Source organism: Engraulis encrasicolus, chromosome 3 (genome assembly GCF_034702125.1).
Source record: "Engraulis encrasicolus isolate BLACKSEA-1 chromosome 3, IST_EnEncr_1.0, whole genome shotgun sequence".
Lineage (NCBI taxonomy): Eukaryota > Metazoa > Chordata > Actinopteri > Clupeiformes > Engraulidae > Engraulis > Engraulis encrasicolus.
Window position 1 is genome coordinate 17,112,038 of NC_085859.1, and position 18,584 is coordinate 17,130,621.

The 18,584-nt window shown below is 43.0% G+C and overlaps 2 protein-coding genes across 3 annotated transcripts in view; one reads left to right on the plus strand and one right to left on the minus strand.

The window, feature by feature from the left end:
- LOC134443917 (proprotein convertase subtilisin/kexin type 5-like) overlaps positions 1-3,353 on the plus strand; it is a 9,701-nt gene extending 6,348 nt beyond the window's left edge. The window contains exon 5 of the mRNA XM_063193440.1: positions 1,856-3,353. Coding sequence (XP_063049510.1) covers positions 1,856-2,439 — 584 coding nt within the window. The 3' untranslated portion in view covers positions 2,440-3,353. The remainder of the gene's footprint in view (positions 1-1,855) is intronic.
- Positions 3,354-6,245: 2,892 nt separating this feature from the next.
- On the minus strand, positions 6,246-16,480 carry rfk (riboflavin kinase). 2 transcript variants are annotated; one of them, XM_063194864.1, is made up of 4 exons: positions 15,952-16,480; positions 14,496-14,647; positions 13,047-13,149; positions 6,246-9,032 (listed from the first exon to the last, which is right to left on the minus strand). In XM_063194864.1, the coding sequence occupies exons 1-4, from the start codon at positions 16,031-16,033 to the stop codon at positions 8,839-8,841; spliced, it is 531 nt and encodes a 176-aa protein (XP_063050934.1). In that variant the 5' UTR covers positions 16,034-16,480; the 3' UTR covers positions 6,246-8,838. The 2 variants fall into 2 exon arrangements, with proteins under 2 accessions (XP_063050934.1, XP_063050933.1); XM_063194863.1 differs by having other exon boundaries at positions 14,484-14,647.
- Between the last annotated feature and the right edge of the window lie 2,104 nt (positions 16,481-18,584).

Sequence of the window (18,584 nt, forward strand, 5' to 3'; positions counted from 1 at the left end):
GAGGACCTGATGACGGTTGAGCTATCAGAATTTAACACTGGATTTCGCCTCTCTTCACCTCGCTTGTTTCGCCTGCTATGTGTCCCTTGCATGACAGTACAGACTTACTGTTATATCCATATAGCCTGATAAACCAGACTAAATGTGGATGTCTAATTTAGTCTGGCCTCGATGCATAATACATCCGAAGATTGTTGATGAGAACAACCTTCCCTCAAAACCCTGCCCGCTTTGATTCAAAACACATCTTTGCGTTGTAATTGGTTTGCCAGATTCTTGGCATTCTGGCTTCATTGAATCATTATGCGAGGCCAGACCCACCCGTAGACAAAACATTTTGCCGTCCAGCGGGTGGCGCTGGTTCACCAGGCTAATATCCATAGCTACTCCAAGGCGCTGCACTAATTTCTAGGGGACCCAGGTTTGATTCCGACCTGCCGACCCGAGGTCATTTACCGATCCTGTACAATCCTAATAAATGCTAAATAGCGCCCCAAAAAAGGTTGCTGCTAGTTAGCGATCGTGTGGTGATGGATATCAGATGTCAAATATGATATACATTACATTACATTGCATTTGGCAGACGCTTTATAACCAAAGCGACTTTCAAAAGAGGACATAATCAAGCCAACATCACAAGCAAATACAAAGTGCATACAGAACAACAAGAACAACAGAACAACAAGTGCAGTTGCAAAGAGGGGTTAGGTTTTTGTTTAAATAGAGTAAATAACGAGTACACACACACAAACTAAACTAAACATCATGTCAGGAGTCTGCCCTGGGACAAGGCCAGCTCAAGCATTAGTCTAGTAGATTCTCTCGAAAGAGGAATGAATACATCCACAGGTGTCTACTGTACTACTGTACATCCAGGGGTCCCGGGTTTAGGGTTTAACTGCATCTTAAGAGTATCATTTATTGATCCCAATTAAGGATCTTGAGGTTTAACATTCTCAATCTAATCTCACATTATGTTTCGTTCGTCACCCTCATGTGTAATTATGTATGAACAGCTCACAAAACAACTAGAAACACCACCCCTCCCTCCCTTCACAATTATCACACAGTAATCCTGGTTTACAGTATAACCAGAGAGAGTAGAGAGAGAGGTTCCATTGGCCCATTGTTTCCGGGTTCTATTATTGCAAGGGGGAGGGGGGGAAATCCCCCTTTAGGCAGACCTAAGGACTGTTCTATTCAATGCAAGGACTATTATGACACGCCCCTTTAGGCAGACCGGAACCTGGTCATGTTAGGTGCCCATAGTAACCTATTACATTGGCATATCTCTATATACTTTAAGAATCTCTGGTGATTGTGTGTTTGTCCCGTATGTCTGCTGTGTGTGTGTGTGTGTGTGTGTGTGTGTTTTTCTCGTATCTGGGGGGGCAACCATGGCCTAGTGGTTAGAGAGTTGGTCTTTCAATCTGGGGGTTGCTGGTTCGAATCCCGCCACTAGCCTCTCCCTACACCTCCATCCATGGCTTACGTGCCCTTGAGCAAGGCACCTAACCCCACATTGCTCCAAGGACTGTAACCAATACCCAGTAATAACTGTAAGCTTTTAAGTATGTTTAAATAAATTAAAGTGTCAGCTAAGTGTAATGTAATATAGAGTAATGTAATGTAAATGTATCTGTGTGTGTGTGTTTGATTGAAGATGAGTGTGAGCTGGGGGTGAACTTCCGCTTCGTGGCGCCCAAGGACGCGGGCCACTAATTTGTTGTCCCACTCTTCACTGTTTTATCCTAATATGATGATTGTGTGATTGTCCCGTATGTCTGGTGTGTGTGTGTGTGTGTGTGTGTGTGTGTGTGTGTGTGTGTGTGTGTGTGTGTGTGTTTGATTGAAGATGAGTGTGAGCTGGGGGTGAACTTCCGCTTCGTGGCGCCCAAGGACGCGGAGCAGGACTCGATGTCGATGGGGGGCCTGGCGGCCACGCTGGTGCTGCTGGCGCTGGGCGTGGGCCTCACGCTCTTCCTCGTCCTGTGGCTGCGCTCCACCGCCCCCCGCGCCCCCATCGCCTTCCTGCGCGGCTACGAGAAGATCCCCCCCCAGGAGACGCCCCTCTCCCCAGACTCCAGCATGAACTTCCGCGACGGGGGCCTGAAGGGGGTCGACGGTGGTGGTGAGGAGGAAGAGGAGGATGAAGAGGAGGATGATATCGTCTACATGGGACAGGACGGCACCATGTACCGCAAGTGCAAGTACGGCCTGTTGGACGAGCATGAGGAGGAGGAGCCGGAGATGGAGTATGACTACGAGACCTGCACCCTGATGGGCAGCAGCCCAAACCCAAACAAAAACACGGAGATCAACCAACAGGCACTGTTGAACACGGAGATTAATGAACAGACACTGTTGAACACCGAGATTGATGAACAAACACTGTTGAACACCGAGAGTGATGAACAAACACCATTGAACACACAATGAACGCCTTTTTTTTAAACTTTTTTTGTTTGTTTGTTCATGTATCATAATTGCAGAATAAATGCCAATGGGCCCATAACTTGAAGTTCGCAAATATCCTGAAATTGATAATGTATTATTTAGTACACAGACCTCTTGTCATTGTGGGAGTTCTGGTTTTCACCCACAGAGGGAGCTGTTCTTCCACTGTTTGCAGTCCCTTGAGTAGATGTTTACGCATTGAAATGACTTGTTGGCTGCCTTTTGTGACTGGTTTGCTTTAAATTGCTTTTAAATATTTTTTTGCCGTATACACACTTTTCAACTTAATTAAAATTACACACAAAAACCACAACGTTCACCTAAAAGAATAATCTGTACTCAAAAGCACTGATGTTTACAATGAAAATAGGGGTGCTGTGGAGGAAGCAATTTTATGTTCTTAATTTCATGTTATTTCTTATTATGCAAATCACGTGTAGAAGATGATAACATTTTTTAAAGAATTTGTACTTCTTTTGGTAGTAATGTAAATTTCAAATTCGTGTTATTTAAATAATTTGCAACCACAGGGTACTGGACTGGTATTTCAAAAAAAGTTAGTTAGTTCCATGAATTTGATTGATCAAAGTGTCACAGGGTAATGGGAATACGACCCCACCAAAGATGCAAAATGGTGCGTTTGGTACTTCTGTGATAACGTGACTTGGCAATTTCAAGACACACATCCCTCTGGAAGACCTCAGAATTGTTTTTAGACTGTGCAGAGTTTGTTAGATCTATTTTGTGACCCATTCTCCCAAGCTGCCTTATAATTATGCACACCTGATATTGGGTGTTGGGGGTCCTTAGATCACACCCTCCCTGCGCATGGCTTGGAATGCTTAAATCCAATAGATTTTCATGTTCATAAAGGTTGTTGTTCCAAAATATGCATAAAATGGCTTATAATTGCCTAATAATTCTGCACACACTGAGTTCGACATTGAGTGTGCCTGACAATGCATTTAATTGCATTCCTATATGTATTCAATTAGCTCTTTTCTTTCTTGTTTACAAACACTGATGATGTAATGAGTCACGTTAAGCCTCAAGAATTCACACAAATGAGTAGGCTGATCTTTGGGTCTGTGAAGTGCAAGTGGACTTTATGCTGAGGCATGCATAAGCGGTCAGGGCAGTCATGGGTAAGCGGTTAGGGCGTCAGAGTTGTAGTCCAAAGGTTGGTGATTACCCAGTGCTCTCCCCCATCCTCATCTATGACTGAGGTACCCTGAGCATACCGTCCCGCCGCACTGCTCCCTTGGGGCGCCATTGAGGGCTGCGCACACCCTTGCACGGCTGAGGCATAAATGCAGTTTCGTTGTGTGCACCTGTGTGGTGTGGAGTGCTGTGTCACCATGACAATGGGAGTTGTAGTTTCCCAGGCGGGCTTTATGCTGAGGCATGGTCGGGGCTGGGCAGGGAGATAATCCTAATCTGGTCTGTGCACACCAGATCTCTATTAGACTAAACACTACAAAGTGGGAACATGAGCGGCTTTGTGGGGTGCCAAACCCAATAGAGCTTGTAGACTAAATACACTGATCATGTGGGAAGATTTTCTGAGGCAGAGTAACAACTTTGGTCAAGAAGGAGGTTCATAATTACTGATATATGATGTTATAATTCAATGAACTATGTTCACTTATGACGTATCTGTTTTCAGTTTCACTTATTCATTTCGCAAAGTAGACTAAACACTGATCATGTGTGAAGATCTTGATGCAAAAGACTGTAGTGTGGTTAAAGACGGGCCTTTCTGAACTTTGGTCGGAGTTTCTTACTGCTATTAGTATTATTAATATTATATTAAGTTATGTTATATTATATTATCCAAATAAACTTAAAGTATTGGTATCTGTTTCACTTTTTGGTTTCACAAAGTAAAGTACCACTTTCTCTTTTAGTTAAGATCTTTTCAAACCCATGTAGCCTCTTTCTGACAATGGGCCCTTTGCTGAGAAGACTGAACTACTTTGTAACAACATTGCTATGCTGTGACATTAGCAAGAGCCATAAGTAACAGATTAAGACTTGGTCATGACAATAAAACACAAGATGGCTGGTAGCTCTAAAAGTCGCAGTATCTTATAAGTTTGTCGGGTGCTCTTGGATGAAGGGGGGCCGGGGGGTCAGTCGAATTCAACCAAAAAGGGCTAAAACGTAATTAAAAGAGCAAACATGTTTTGACCGCACTGGTCTTCATCAGGGCTTCATTGTTTTAGCCCTAAGATAATAAAGGCTATTTAAATTCACTTCCTCTTTTTTCACTTGGAGTTGCCTGGATTATCCCTTTTCTTGCTGAATTGGCCATGAGAATGTTGGTGACCGTGAGATTACCTGTATAACATACCGTAGGGCGGCTCAGCGTATAGGGTAGGGGTCAGGAACCTATGGCTCTAGAGCCACATGTGGCTCTTTTGGGAACTGTATATGGCTCTTACTTATCTAGGGTTGCCAACCATCCCTTGAAATATGGAATCGTCCTATATTTAAAAATAAAAGTACAGGTTCCATATTGAGTTGAAACAGGATGGGAGGTTCAAATGCATTAAACTGCAGGAAATTACATCTAAGAAATACAAAATTGTCAAGGGAAGGACTCCCAGACCCTTGCCTTAATGAAGTCGACAGTTGGCAACCCTATACTTAACTGTTATCAATAAAACTAATAAATTGACAATACAGTCTAAAATTGTTGGGTTCAATTGAAATACATAATTGTATTCACTGTTTTTAAAATGGTATGGCACTCGAGAAAAAATACTTTAAAAAAATTGGCATTCATGGCTCTCTCCAGCAAAAAGGTTCCTGACCCCTGATAGGGGTTGAACTGTGACTGATGATGCAATGATGGTTACTCCAAGTTACTCTCATTTCCACATTGTTCTGTTGAGCGCATGCAATGACCACCACTGAGGTCTTGATGAAAGTGAAAGTCCACCTGGGAAACTCCAACTCTCATTGTGACTGTGATACAGCACACAAGTGCACACGCCACTGCACACAATGAAATTGCATTTATGCTTCACCCGTGCAAGAGGGCAGCCCCCAATGGTGCCCAAAGGGGAGCAGTGCAGCAGGACTGTACTGAGTGACTAAACATGAACTGAGGCCATGTAGAAACATCTGATGGTCTAAATGTGAGGCATGGGTGATGGTTTTTTCCCTGTCTTTTTTAAATACACTAGTCTGATGTTTTTTAATCTATGAAGAATATTGTTTAAAAAAAACAAAAATCAGGAAAAACAACCAAACGTATATACAGTATTTCTTTCAACGTATTGTATGTGAAAGGGTATCTGTCTGAACACGTGTAACTGCACGTGCTGTGGACCCTGCAGTGTTTGCTCTTGTACAGTACAGAGTAGACCATAGCCTTATGCAAAAAGGACACTGGACTCCAAACTGTTTTTTTTCTTAACCCCTTAGCGAAGCACTATGGCTCTCTGTAATGCCATGGCAATCTTGTTATGATGTAGTTAAGCATTGTCAGCAAGTGAATAGGGTCGCCGGCGACCCCTGCTGCAGTAAGAGGCTACAAAGGTCTTCATGCGAGCAAACAATTTTTTTTAATCATTCTTGTAGAAAAGCCGCTCTCTCAGGTGCAATTTTTGTATTTTACTTTAGTGGGTTGGCATGACAGACAGACAGACGTTTTGGCCAAACGTGTCCGTCTGTCTCTCATGCTAACCCAATGAAATATAAAATACAAGAATTGAACCTTAGCACTAGAACAGACCACATCCGCAAAGCAGGCAGAGAGGACAAGAGACCGACAGATGCTGTAGATTCCACTTATTTAATTTGGGTAGGATAGCAGGCAGTGCACACACATACTGTACACACACACACATACTGTACACACATACTGTACACACATACTGTACACACACACACACACACACACACACACACACACACACTAAGGCTGGTCCCCACCGACAGATACACGGCAAACACAAAGGCAGAGGTTTAAAAAAAACAACAACAAAAAAACAGTATACTATGTACTCTCTCGTCTTTACACACAAATGTACTCTCCATAGAACACCGAATAAGCATTGTGAATGATAGCCCGTTTCTCCCAGATCTAGTAGTGGCGTGCATGGAACTACAGGTCGGGCAAGAGCCAGGCAATGTGAAAGAGACCATGACCTGATGTTATATTGTTTTATAACAGTTACATTTTAACCAGTGATCTGCGGCTTACAGTAGTTTGTAGCACTTGTAGGTAACAAGGTGCGTGGCATGACGTGTGCACTAGGGTCACTGACGTCTTTAGAAGCTGATGTCAGTGTGGTGCAATCACAGCTAATGTCACCGTGTGAAGTTGGTACATTATTATATCTTACAGTTTGTTTCATTTACATATACTGAATGTGTAATATATTAAAAATATAATCATTTACATCGTACAATAGCGGAACTTACTGTGGCTGCACCATCTGACTGCTACTAAAAACGTCAATGACCCACTAACATTGTATTGAAAGAGGATTGCATAAATAGCCAGCTGAAAGAATGAAAGATGAAATCAAGGAAATAATAAAAAGGGGGAAATAAAAAAAGGCAGTGAAACAGGTTAGGCTTGATACTGGCCCCTTAAACGAGAACAAATGATGACTGCATGAAAGATGATCACAACACCAGTACACAAAACATCTCCAGTTTTCTTCTCACAGGGAAAAGGACGCATTGGACATCCATTTTCAAAATGTATATGCTTCTGCCCATTCACAAATTTGATCTTTTCGTGAATATTTACTATGTAAACAAAACTTATACAGTATGTACTAAAAGTTCTTCAGCCATAAGATGTCTATGACTAGTTCAAAATGGAGAAGCTCCACCTATTTGTGCATGAAAAGCGCACATTTCCAAGTCATACTGAAGACTTGAAAATTGATGGTGGAAGATACCATTTGTGAACGGGCAGAGTAAATTCTGGAAATAAACTGCAACAAAAATGACATACTCTACCTTTAAGTTTGAGGTCTTGGATTTACAGTATGCTATAGGTGCATAATGCTAAAAAGTGGCGATAAATAGGTCTGACCATAAAGACGTAATTCTGCAGGGAGGCGGGCAGGGGCGCGCGCACACACACACACACACACACACACACACACACACACACACACACACACACACACACACACACACACACACACACACACACACACACACACACACTGACATACAATGGACTCCTTCACCTCACAATCAGTCAAAGAGTGGGGGTGGGATATACAAACCCCATAGTCATAAACAATTTAGTTCTATACAAAGCAAGCACATTTCTCTATACATTTGCGAATCGATTCTACCCCCGAAATATTTACACACTCTTTTGGACAGAGTCACCATAGGAATTCTGCCAGTTACTCAACTCTCTCTCTCTCCGATATTATTCGCCTCTCTACAAGATAAAGGTCTGTCCTCTCCCCTCCTCTTCTCTCCCCTCTATGACCCTGAAACGATGGACTTTTCCCTGGGAGTTTCCAGCAATAAGCCATTCAGCTCACAGCACTCCCACCCCCCTCAACTCAACTCAACTCACCTCTCTCTGTCTCCGTCTGTCTCTCTCCCACTCTCTCTCAGGTGGTTGTGCAGGCTAAGATTCAAAAGATCTTTCACCACTTTCTTGTTAGTAGTACACATTTCAACTATTATCCAACACATTTGTTTTGGAAAAAGGGGCAGTTATTCGTCTTTCCCCATAAAGAAGTGCATGACATCACGTTGGGGATTGGAGACTCCAAGACTCTATAGCGTGTCTACTGAGGGGGAGTCTCCAATGTGACAATCACTAAATTATGTTTATAATAAATAAACAAAAAAAACCTTTCATACATGGACTCTTAACACCATTTCAGAGATTTTTTCAATGGTATACGTAGTGTATCTTGAGTACTTTAAGTACCCATTAATCATCAGTGGTTGACCTGTACCTCCACCTTTAACCATCAGCTATCTCTCACTGCTGTCCAGCTTTCATCCAATCACTTCAATCAGTTGATCTCATCATCCATCTACTACTCTCATGAGTCTCTGTGAGGAAGGTGAGAATGCTCTTTTTGTAGGTGGAAACATGTACAGACAAATAGTATTTTTCTCTCACACACATACATGCACACGCACGCGCACACGCAAACACACACACACACACACACACACACACACACACACACACACAAAGAGACAGACAGACACACACTAACACACACACACGTACACCAGCATAGAGGAGGAGGAGAGGACGAGAAGAAGGAGGAGGAGGAGGAGGAGGAGGCTTGCTTACACATGTACACATCACATGTCATACCAGACATGCAACCAAATAAACAAACAGAAAAGACAACCAGACAAACAATCCCATCAATGACCATTCATGATGTGGTTTGAATCCGTTGACATATTCTTCTTTGTGCTGGCGTCCATTTTGTCGTCTGCTGCGGTGGTGGCCACGGGGGCCGTGAAGAAGGCATCCTCCTTCAGCTTGAGGTGTTCTGGAAGATCAAGCTTCTGCTTGGCCTCCTCGATGTCGTTGTGGATTGCAGTGATGAGAGCATCTGTGAACAGAAGCAAAAAGATGATTAGGCCTATGAAAAACTCATCATCGTCATCAGTGTTGCTGGTAAATGAAGGGAAAAATGTCTGCACACTTAAATGCTCTTTGTGTTTGGCAGTCATGGGTAATCGGTTAGGGCGTCAGACCAAAGGTTGCCGATTCAACTCCTGACCCGCCAGATTGGTGGGGGGAGTTATTAACCAGTGCTCTCCCCCATCCTCCTCCATGACTGAGGTACCCTGAGCAAGGTACCGTCCCGCCGCACTGCTCCCCTGGGGCGCCATTGGGGGGTGCACGGGTGAGGCATGAATGCAATTTCGTTGTGTGCAGTGTGCAGTGAACACTTGTGTGCTGTGGAGTGCTGCATCACAATGACAATGGAAGTTGGAGTTTCCCAATCGGGCTTTCACTTCACACTTTCACTTAATTTGTCAAGCTTTCAGTCTGATGACTTTCCTTGGGGCTCAGGAAGGTCAGCAGACCTTGACCTTGACAAATTAAAAGAACACAAAGGGGATTTAAGTGTGCAGACATTTTCCTTTCATTTATTCATCACAGTTTTGTTTATGTTGGCAGCTTTTAATCGAGAGTACGGGGTAATCTGTTCAAATACACACCAGTGTTACTGGTAAATTAGCATAATAGTCAGGTTTTGCCAATGATTGCCTGCCCTGTGAGGTAATAATAGTAGGGTGTTCCTCGAAATGATTAGAGTATCTGTAAACAGCAACAAAAGATCAGGGTACTACTCAGAAGAACACGGGTAGCTCTTTGAGTGCCATAGACTTGAAAACGAGTCTTTTCAGAATGCATGGCACAGTGCCAAAGACTTGATATCAAGTCATTTGCGCTTTTTTTATGGGGATCGGGCCTAACACGTTGATCTGATATGTTTGTTGTTCACATGGACAAAGAACTCAATTTGTTATGGCTCTTGAAAAAAACACTGAAATGTTGAAAAAGCCTGACAACCCCCCGGTCTGAATTTGAAAATGGCTGGCACTGAATGAGTTAAGTTATATACCAGTCAAAGTTCACCCACAGGAAGTAAGCAGTAAACCCATTGATAGATAGTCCACATGTGTAATTTTTTTCTAACAAAAAGAGGACTCACTCCAGGCTTTTCTATTAGAAGATTACCACTACCTTAAGGTCAATTTAAACTGGTTTACTGCTTAGCCAGCTTCTTGGAATACTCCCCTGGCCAATGAAAAACACATGATCGTCACCATAATCATTATCATCATCAGTGTTGCTGGAAAATTAGCATGATCAGGTTTTGCCAATGATTTCCTTCCCTGTGAGGTAATAATAGGGGGTGTACCTGAAACAGGTTAAATCGCATGACTGATGATTATGTCAAGTCAGAGTGAACGCCACACAAACAAATAGACCCCACCCTGTGGCTTTGTTTACGCCTTCAAACTCTTCTATTGGGCAGTTAACGACTGAGTAAACATAGCCTCACCATGTGCACTGTTCCTCCTGTGGAACATTGTAATTAGACAATGAGAAGATTTAAATACCATAGCACTACACCATTACGACATCGGACAGTGGCTGTTAGTAACACATCAGGCCATTGTGGTAACAGCACATTTATCATCTTATTCGTCAGGGGCCATGTCTTCATTGATGGGCTTAGAGACTAAACCACTAGCTGTTAGTTCACATTTTAGGGGCAAAGTCAGTGGGGCGTGTAAGGCAGGACACCCACATACACCTGTGCAGGCACGCACGCAAATACAAGCACACGCACGGCACGCACGCACTTGTTCAAGGACATGGCCTTCATGACCTTGTGACATGGCCAGACTCAACAGCAGGAATGTCATGGGGACATTGTATCAACAGAGATAACATTAAGCTAGACATAACTCATCTCGACAGGTGCATTCACATGCAACATTATCAGCCCAGAAAGCACAATGGTTGCAAAGTGTTTCAAACTTCACCAAAATGTGTGCCAAATGTCAAAAGACATTGAAACCATCGGAGGATTACAATTCAACAAAGTACTTCTACATTGTGAAAGACGGGGGAAGAAGGTTTTTTTTTTTTTTGGGGGGGGGGGGAAAATCAGGGTGAGGTGCTGAAATTGTGACTTGAATCTTTTTTTTCCGAAACCAAACATAAAAGCTGAATGTTGTGAATATCTGCAGAAGCACATCATGAAATGGCTGGTAAAAATTCCCTTTAATTTTCCAGTCATTTAAGGACATGTTCCTTCAGCTGACTGAAGCTGTTGGGTAATGACTTGTGAGAAACTTTCATGGGGTTAGTTTTTAAACTGAGTTTCCACAGAGATTTAAACACCCTTCAAAACAACAGTGTAGCGTGTTATTACGTTTTCATCTCTCCTGTCTATGGATAAGCCGAATCTCAGCAGCCTGACTTGTGTGAGCTAGTCAGGGTATAAACAACCCGCTATGTGGCTGCTTGAACAAACACCCTCACATAACCACTTATTAAATACAGCACTTGTGAGTCATACATGATGCAGTAATCCGTGCGTGGTGTACGGTGTCTGCTGATGTTCACATGTTTTTACGTTAGTCTGGTAAAAACACAGGGTTGTATAAGCCTGGCTGTAAGTTTGCCTGATACAGGTAAAACATATTACGCACAGACACATGATCCCAATGAGGACTTGGCCTGCGTCAAAACGCATTACAATAATGGACTTCTTCACTCCTTTGCTAGATCATTAAGGGGGTTTCCCGATTCTGTAGACTGTAGTTCATAGTGAATAACCTACTGGACCTTCTCTAGCCACCTTATTCCGCCATGTCCAATTCAACGTTGTCATATTCTCACACAATTTCTGGTCTACTAGTTTTGGCGAGACAGCCAGCTCTTGTGATTTGTGAATGACTTTGCATTAGCATTGAGAAATAGTAATGTCGCCACCCTTGTAACTAATAATGAACTGAATCTTGATATTTAAGGTTCTGCTGAATACAGGACCCCCTGCTTGAGGTCTGGCCAAATTCGAATACCGAATCCTACTCTGAACCTTTCACAGAACCGTCAACAAGGCAGAATCCGAAACCGCATGGAACTGTGGATAATGAGGTGGATAATCCATGCAGGTTTAGTCAAAGTGTGCTTCAGATGCAATCTTGTTTCATTCAGATTTGCTGGCCTTGCTGTGCTCCAATCAAAACCATTTACAGCAAGTCAACATAGCTAACTCACTCGGGCAGGTGGTACCACTTTGTTGTTGTTGTTAGTACCAGTTTGTAAATGCCATCGGACATTTGTTTTAGGGAAATTAGAGACAGAATTACTACCACTTCCTCTCGTTTTTGCCCCGAACATGTTTTTGCTGGTGCAAGTGAAAGTGTAGTGTGTCCCAATTCTTTGAAGAGCGAGGGGGAATAGAAGTGCTGCCTAAAACCCCTTCAAACGTCCCCCTTGAATTGAAGTGACGGTGGGACCTCCACTACAATCAGAGTGGAGGAGGAAATTAAATGAAGCGAAGCGAGAGTGAAGCTTAAGTGTGGAGAAATGGGACCCAAGCGTTGACTTCCACCTGTAGCTGAATGAGCCTCACCTATGGAGAACCGTGAACCGAGAACCGTGATCCGTGCCGATGTCTGTTCCCGCACCTAATCGCAAATCGCAAATCTCAGTGTTCCTGAACCATAAAGTTGGGTCTACTTGGTTTTTCTCAGGGAACCATGACGACAACCTGGACGTCAGCAGGTTAATCCGGGTAACACAATCACATATGGAAAAGTTCAGAGCCCAGTACGAATGTGGGTGGTTCGCAGGTAAGCACTTAAGTGGTGAACGCAACTGGTGCATGGGCACGGACACCAGCACTATTCGGGTCTGCCCAAAAACAATACCGTACTAGTGAAAGTTTGGAGTCTTCATGATGAAGAAAGAAGAAAAAAGGATTTTAAGGCGTTAAGAATCCTCACTCCAAACTTTCAGTCAGCATTTGTCCTGCACATTTTCCTTGGATTCATTTAATTTTCACCCTCAGCTGAATGTGTAGTAGCCTCACCTAGCGAGTCGAAGCCTCTCTCTGGTCTGATGTAGCCCACCATCACAACGTTCAGGGTCTGCCCATAGAAGTCCTCCGCGAAGTTGTGGATCACATGCGTCTCCTGGAAAACAAACCAGGAGAAGTGATCAATATATCTTGTTGCTGGGAGAAGAGTAAGAATCACAATGAAAAGATTCATTATTAACCTTTCTTGGTCTTGGTCAACCTGACCTCTCTAAGTTAATGTTAAAATAAGTCAGGTTTATTGCACGCTACCTCCAAGAGAACACATTCTTTTGCCCATAGTATAAATGAGCACCAACTTTGATTGGGGAAAAAAACATGCCACCTTAAAGGGGCATGTGGCGCCCATCCACTTGAACCAAAATAAAAAGTTAGTTTTTGCTCAAAATTCAAACAGTAACTGTTACGTGGCGGTGGCCCTATTTTTGCCATTCACTGTGTGCCATTTTTGCCATTGTGTACCACTTCATGTGTACAACCACTAATCACTGTTTTGTTTTTCTTTCTGATTATTGCGCACGAGGTAGGTGAAGTCAAGGAGGTAGGGCAGCTCCGGAAGACTCACGTTCTTTTTATTTCGAGGAGGGGAAGTTAGTTTTGGAATTTTGAGTTAGTTTTGACAATCTGGCTTTTATTTTCTTCCTCTACATCCGAATCTCTTTTTGTTGTTCCTCTGGTGAATCAGGCGTCCGACGCCGTTTTTGTTATCTTGTGCAAACGAAAATTAAAACATTACATTTTTCTACCCCCAGTCCTGTTTCACCTGGCATTTAGGTTTCACTCCCAAATTGTATTCATGGGTTTGTAACAGTAACTTAGACCTACAAGTTACAGCATTAGACTTTGCCTGATCATAGATTCAAGTACGCCTAGACCCTCAACAACCCCAGAAAGTTACAATGACTGATTTGTTGTATAAAATCCATGCGTCTCATCTCATCCATTTCAACGGAACGGTGGTTAGGTCTGCACAAAGGGGGATTTTCCCCTCTCCCCCTTGCGAAACTAGAACCCGGAAAACAATGGGCCATCCGCACCGCTCTGTTTTCGAATCTCTCTGAAGAGATTACCCATGTTGCCAGGCAACAAGACCAATCACCTGGTCACAGCTGGCCCTCATAATGTAATTTAGCCCCGTGTGTCTGGTTGTGTGTGTGTGTGTAAGCTTATGTGTGTGTGTGTGTGTGTGTGTGTGTGTGTGTGTGTGTGTGTGTGTGTGTGTGTGTGTGTGTGTGTGTGTGTGTGTCTGGATCAGTGTGTGTCTGGATCAGTGTGTGTCTGTTTATGTGTGTCTAGATGTATGCGTGTGTGTGTGTGTGTGTGTGTATGGACGTGTGCGTCTGGATGTATGTGTGGGTGTGTGTGTGTGTGTGTGTGTGTGTGTGTGTGTGTGTGTGTGTGTGTGTGTGTGTGTGTGTGTCTTAAGCCCACCATCGATCTCACCATGGATTTGAGTGTGTTTTTGTAGTAGGGGTTCCAGCCGATGCTCATGACCATCTTGTAAACGGGCCCGTTGTCCAGGCTGGCCCAGCCGTAGTAGATACCGGTGCCGATGTCCTCGGGAAGATCCTCTACTACAGACGTCGGGAAGTTTGCTGAAACACAGACAGAAAATTCTGTATGTCAGTCTATTAAAGAGTATAATCCAGAACAACACTATTCAGCAAAAGTTAGGCATACTTGTGTTTCAGGTGAAGTGTCTCTGGCTGAACCTAAAAAAACCTTCCACAAATACGCCACACTAGAAAAAAAACCGAGCTCCTCCACTAACTTCCACATCATGTCGGGAAGTTTAAGAACACACAGACTTCGTTTCAAATCTGTGTCTGAACCAAGCTTTTTCTTAATTAAAAAAAAGTATTTCTTATACCCTTCCTTTGTCCAGGTGCATGGGGGAGAGAGACCCACAGACTCACCAACAATTAAGTATGTCAGGTCTATCAACTTTTGCCTGGCCTGATGTCAATAGACCGAGACAATGCTTAAATACTACAAGTACTCTTAAAAACCCAAGTGAGTAAAGTAACGTCACCAAACCCCAGGGAGAAATTAAGGTCAAGTAAGCTTAGCTTTCACAAATACAGTGAGGAGGAAGTGAGGAAATGTGGGGGAGTTTTATTTGTCATAGTACATTCTCTGTCTGAGTCACTCACTACCTCAAAAGACTAGGCTGTGTAGGTCATTACTGACAAGTGACAAGTGACCATATGATGACATTTAAGCAGGGCAGAGCCCACAGTTTTACACCAAGAAGCCAAATCAAATACTGTTAGCCCTCCAACTTCATGTGTTGCGGCTGTAAACTCAAGGCTGATGAACATCACAAGACATAGTGACATCATCACATGTTTTCAGATCAACTTTCCCTAACTGATTCTAAAACTGAACGTGTTTTGTGATCAATGTGAGTATCACATGCTCTCACAGATCAGCCCCACCACTATTACTAATACTAACCCTAACAGCACATGCTAAAACCCGGAGACATTCAGATTCAGAGTCAAACAGAGGGCAGGGCAAACGTCTGGTCTTGTGTCCTGTGGTATTTAGTCTGAAATGCCTCTCAGAGTTAGACCAACGTTAGCCAAACACATCTGGGCTGAAACAAACCAAGCACTGTCATGAAACAAACCCACTGGGTGACAGGTCATGGTGATATAAAACACATAGCAAACATTTGTGCTAGTTGTCACAACCGCAAACGTGTCAAAGTGTGAACATTATTGAGGATAGATCATGTCAGATTCCTCTCTATGCAGTATCGATCCAATCGTCATTCTATTACAACCCATATTTAACATTGCATAATACACTATTCTAGAAAGCTGCGACGTGATGTAACAACTCGGCTGACTTGATTACATGTATTATATATGTAACGCAAAGGTCTTCAGCTTACCTGTGGGTATACCCAGCTCTTTACTCCCTCTGCCAAATCCATGGACCACTTCTCCTCGACAGAAATAAGGAAGACTTTTCATTCTGACTCGAAAGGTCCTTGTCAGCGTGACACGGTGATAAAGCGAGTGACAGCCAAGATAACCGGAGCGTGTCCTGGCGCAGTCCACAGCCAAACGTAACCTTAGATAACTCGTGTTGAAAGCGTGGGACAAATAAACGCTTCGCCGTTACACAATTACAAACTTATAACTCAGCTTTACACTACTGAAGCAGGTCTGCTAAGTAGCTAACAGAGTTGCCGGGTGATAGTGTAACTGACACTAAGGGTTAACTAAACGTTACGTATGTCTTTATAACTACACGTTACCGAGCAGCAGTGGTACTAAACGCCCCCCTTGGTTCCTTTCACCTACGGATAGTCTAAAAAACGACCGATAACACTTCCCGGTGAAGTGCGTAGGTAGATAGCTAACACCGATTAAACTGGAGTGAGTGATGCGCGACCAACGACCTTAGCTCAAACATGCTCGCTCCCGAAACGAGCTGTGACAGATTTCAAAATAAAAGCCATTGAAATCGTCATCGGTGGAGTTGCACGCAGCACGCTAACCCATTCCCTACCACCAAACTAAACACAAGATCATCTTAACTAAGCATTTTATTATATCTCTAACATATTTATTAAAGACGAAGTTTAATCATATTTGTTACGTGCTTCTGTTGCATCGCTTACCTAATCATGATAAGACTACAGGAAGTTTCTGTTATGGAGTTCCGGATCAGCCAGTTAAAAGTCCTTTCACCGTCCCTTCTCATTTTTATATTTTCTACGGAATTATGGTTGTTTGTTTACAATCTGCATGTACAAACAATAAAGATAACACAAAACCAAAACAATACGTTTTGGTGTGTGTGTGTGTGTGTGTGTGTGTGTGTGTGTGTGTGTGTGTGTGTGTGTGTGTGTGTGTGTGTGTGTGTGTGTGTGTGTGTGTGTGTGTGTTGCCTAGGCCTACTCTTCTAACGCCGAGAGGAATATAGTAATGTGTTACCTACTGCATTAGCAACATAGATAACAAATAATTTTACGTAATGTATGTTTTTGTGTGGGTGGGGAACGGCACTTGTCGCTAGAAGTCATCCTAGGTTCCCAGCCCTCTTAGGACCTTGAAAGATTCCTAGAAGATTCCTAGAAAAATGTGTGGTAGGACTATGCACTTTACACTGTCTACTACCCCCTCTAGTGGTGGCATACCCTTTGTGTCATGTAATGTTTTTTCCCCTGTGTTTGCCTACTGCCGAGGTACGTGGGTCAGGTGGGACCTCAACTCCCAGAACCATTTCATCTGGCTCAGAGCCTTTAAAAGAAAGACAACACTTAGATTCAAAATCATACTCTCATCCTCCATTTTAAATAGCTCCTCGAGACATGTAAAGTAGAGTAGAGTATCATTTATTAATGTATTTTGCATGTGGGATTGACCAAGAGTAGCCTGTATTCATTAAAATACATTATGTGCAATGAATTAGCCAACATGTTATGTCAGTGCAGGCCTACATTATTTCTTATCACTGACACAGGGAAGTGGGCCTGTGACATCTGGCCCCTCAGTAAATGGGCCAATTTTAAAACCCCCAAAAATGTCCCACCCATGGTTCTAAATCATTGAGAGTAAAATCATTGAGAGTAAATAGATAATCTATTTACTCTCAATGCTCTAAATTAACACCTGCCAGCTGGCCCAATGCGAGTCAAATGCCAGTAGAAAAGGAAACTTTACATTACATTACATTACATTTGGCAGACGCTTTATAACCAAAGCGACTTTCTGAAGAGGACATAATCAAGCCAACATCACAAGCAAATACAAAGTGCACAAGAAATATATAGAAAAACAAGTGCAGTTGCAAAGAGGGGTTCGTTTTTTTTCTTTACCAGCCGCTTTGACCCATTAGTGATAGGCTATGTGCTTGGCTAGTAAGATTAACATGTAGGCTACTAGCCATTTTGGCAGGTGATGAAAATAAGTTAATTCAGACAGAGCCCTGGGTGCAATTCTAATGAATCCTGTTTGCTTTTTGTTGCATTCGTCATTTTGTACAGCACCAGATTACATGTGCCACTGCTAGTGTTGCCAGATGTGTGTGATCAAATCCCGCCCAGAAGGTGCTCAAAATCCGCCAAGAGGCGCTAAATTCCGCTCGATTTCAACAAATTGCATTGATTTCTATGGGCATAAAAACGCCAAATGGCCAAATTCTCCCGTTTTTACCCACAGACGGCCATCCCAAGCAGCCCAATTGGGCGGGTAACCTGGCAATCTGGCAACACTGGCCACTGCCCCCTGTTATACAGACATATAATAAGCAAACCTGACCAGACTGTTTGGACAGTGAGGACTGACAATTGTTTGAACAACTCTTTCATGGGCCTTGGTGCATGCAGGTCTATGTGTGTGTGTGTGTGTGTGTGTGTGTGTGTGTGTGTGTGTGTGTGTGTGTGTGTGTGTGTGTGTGTGTGTGTGTGTGTTGAACAATATTTCATAAGGGGCAATAGTGCAATAGCTTGCGTCCGTGTGGCAGTGCATTATATCTGAAGTGTTCAATTCTTTGCAACAACATAAAAAAATACTT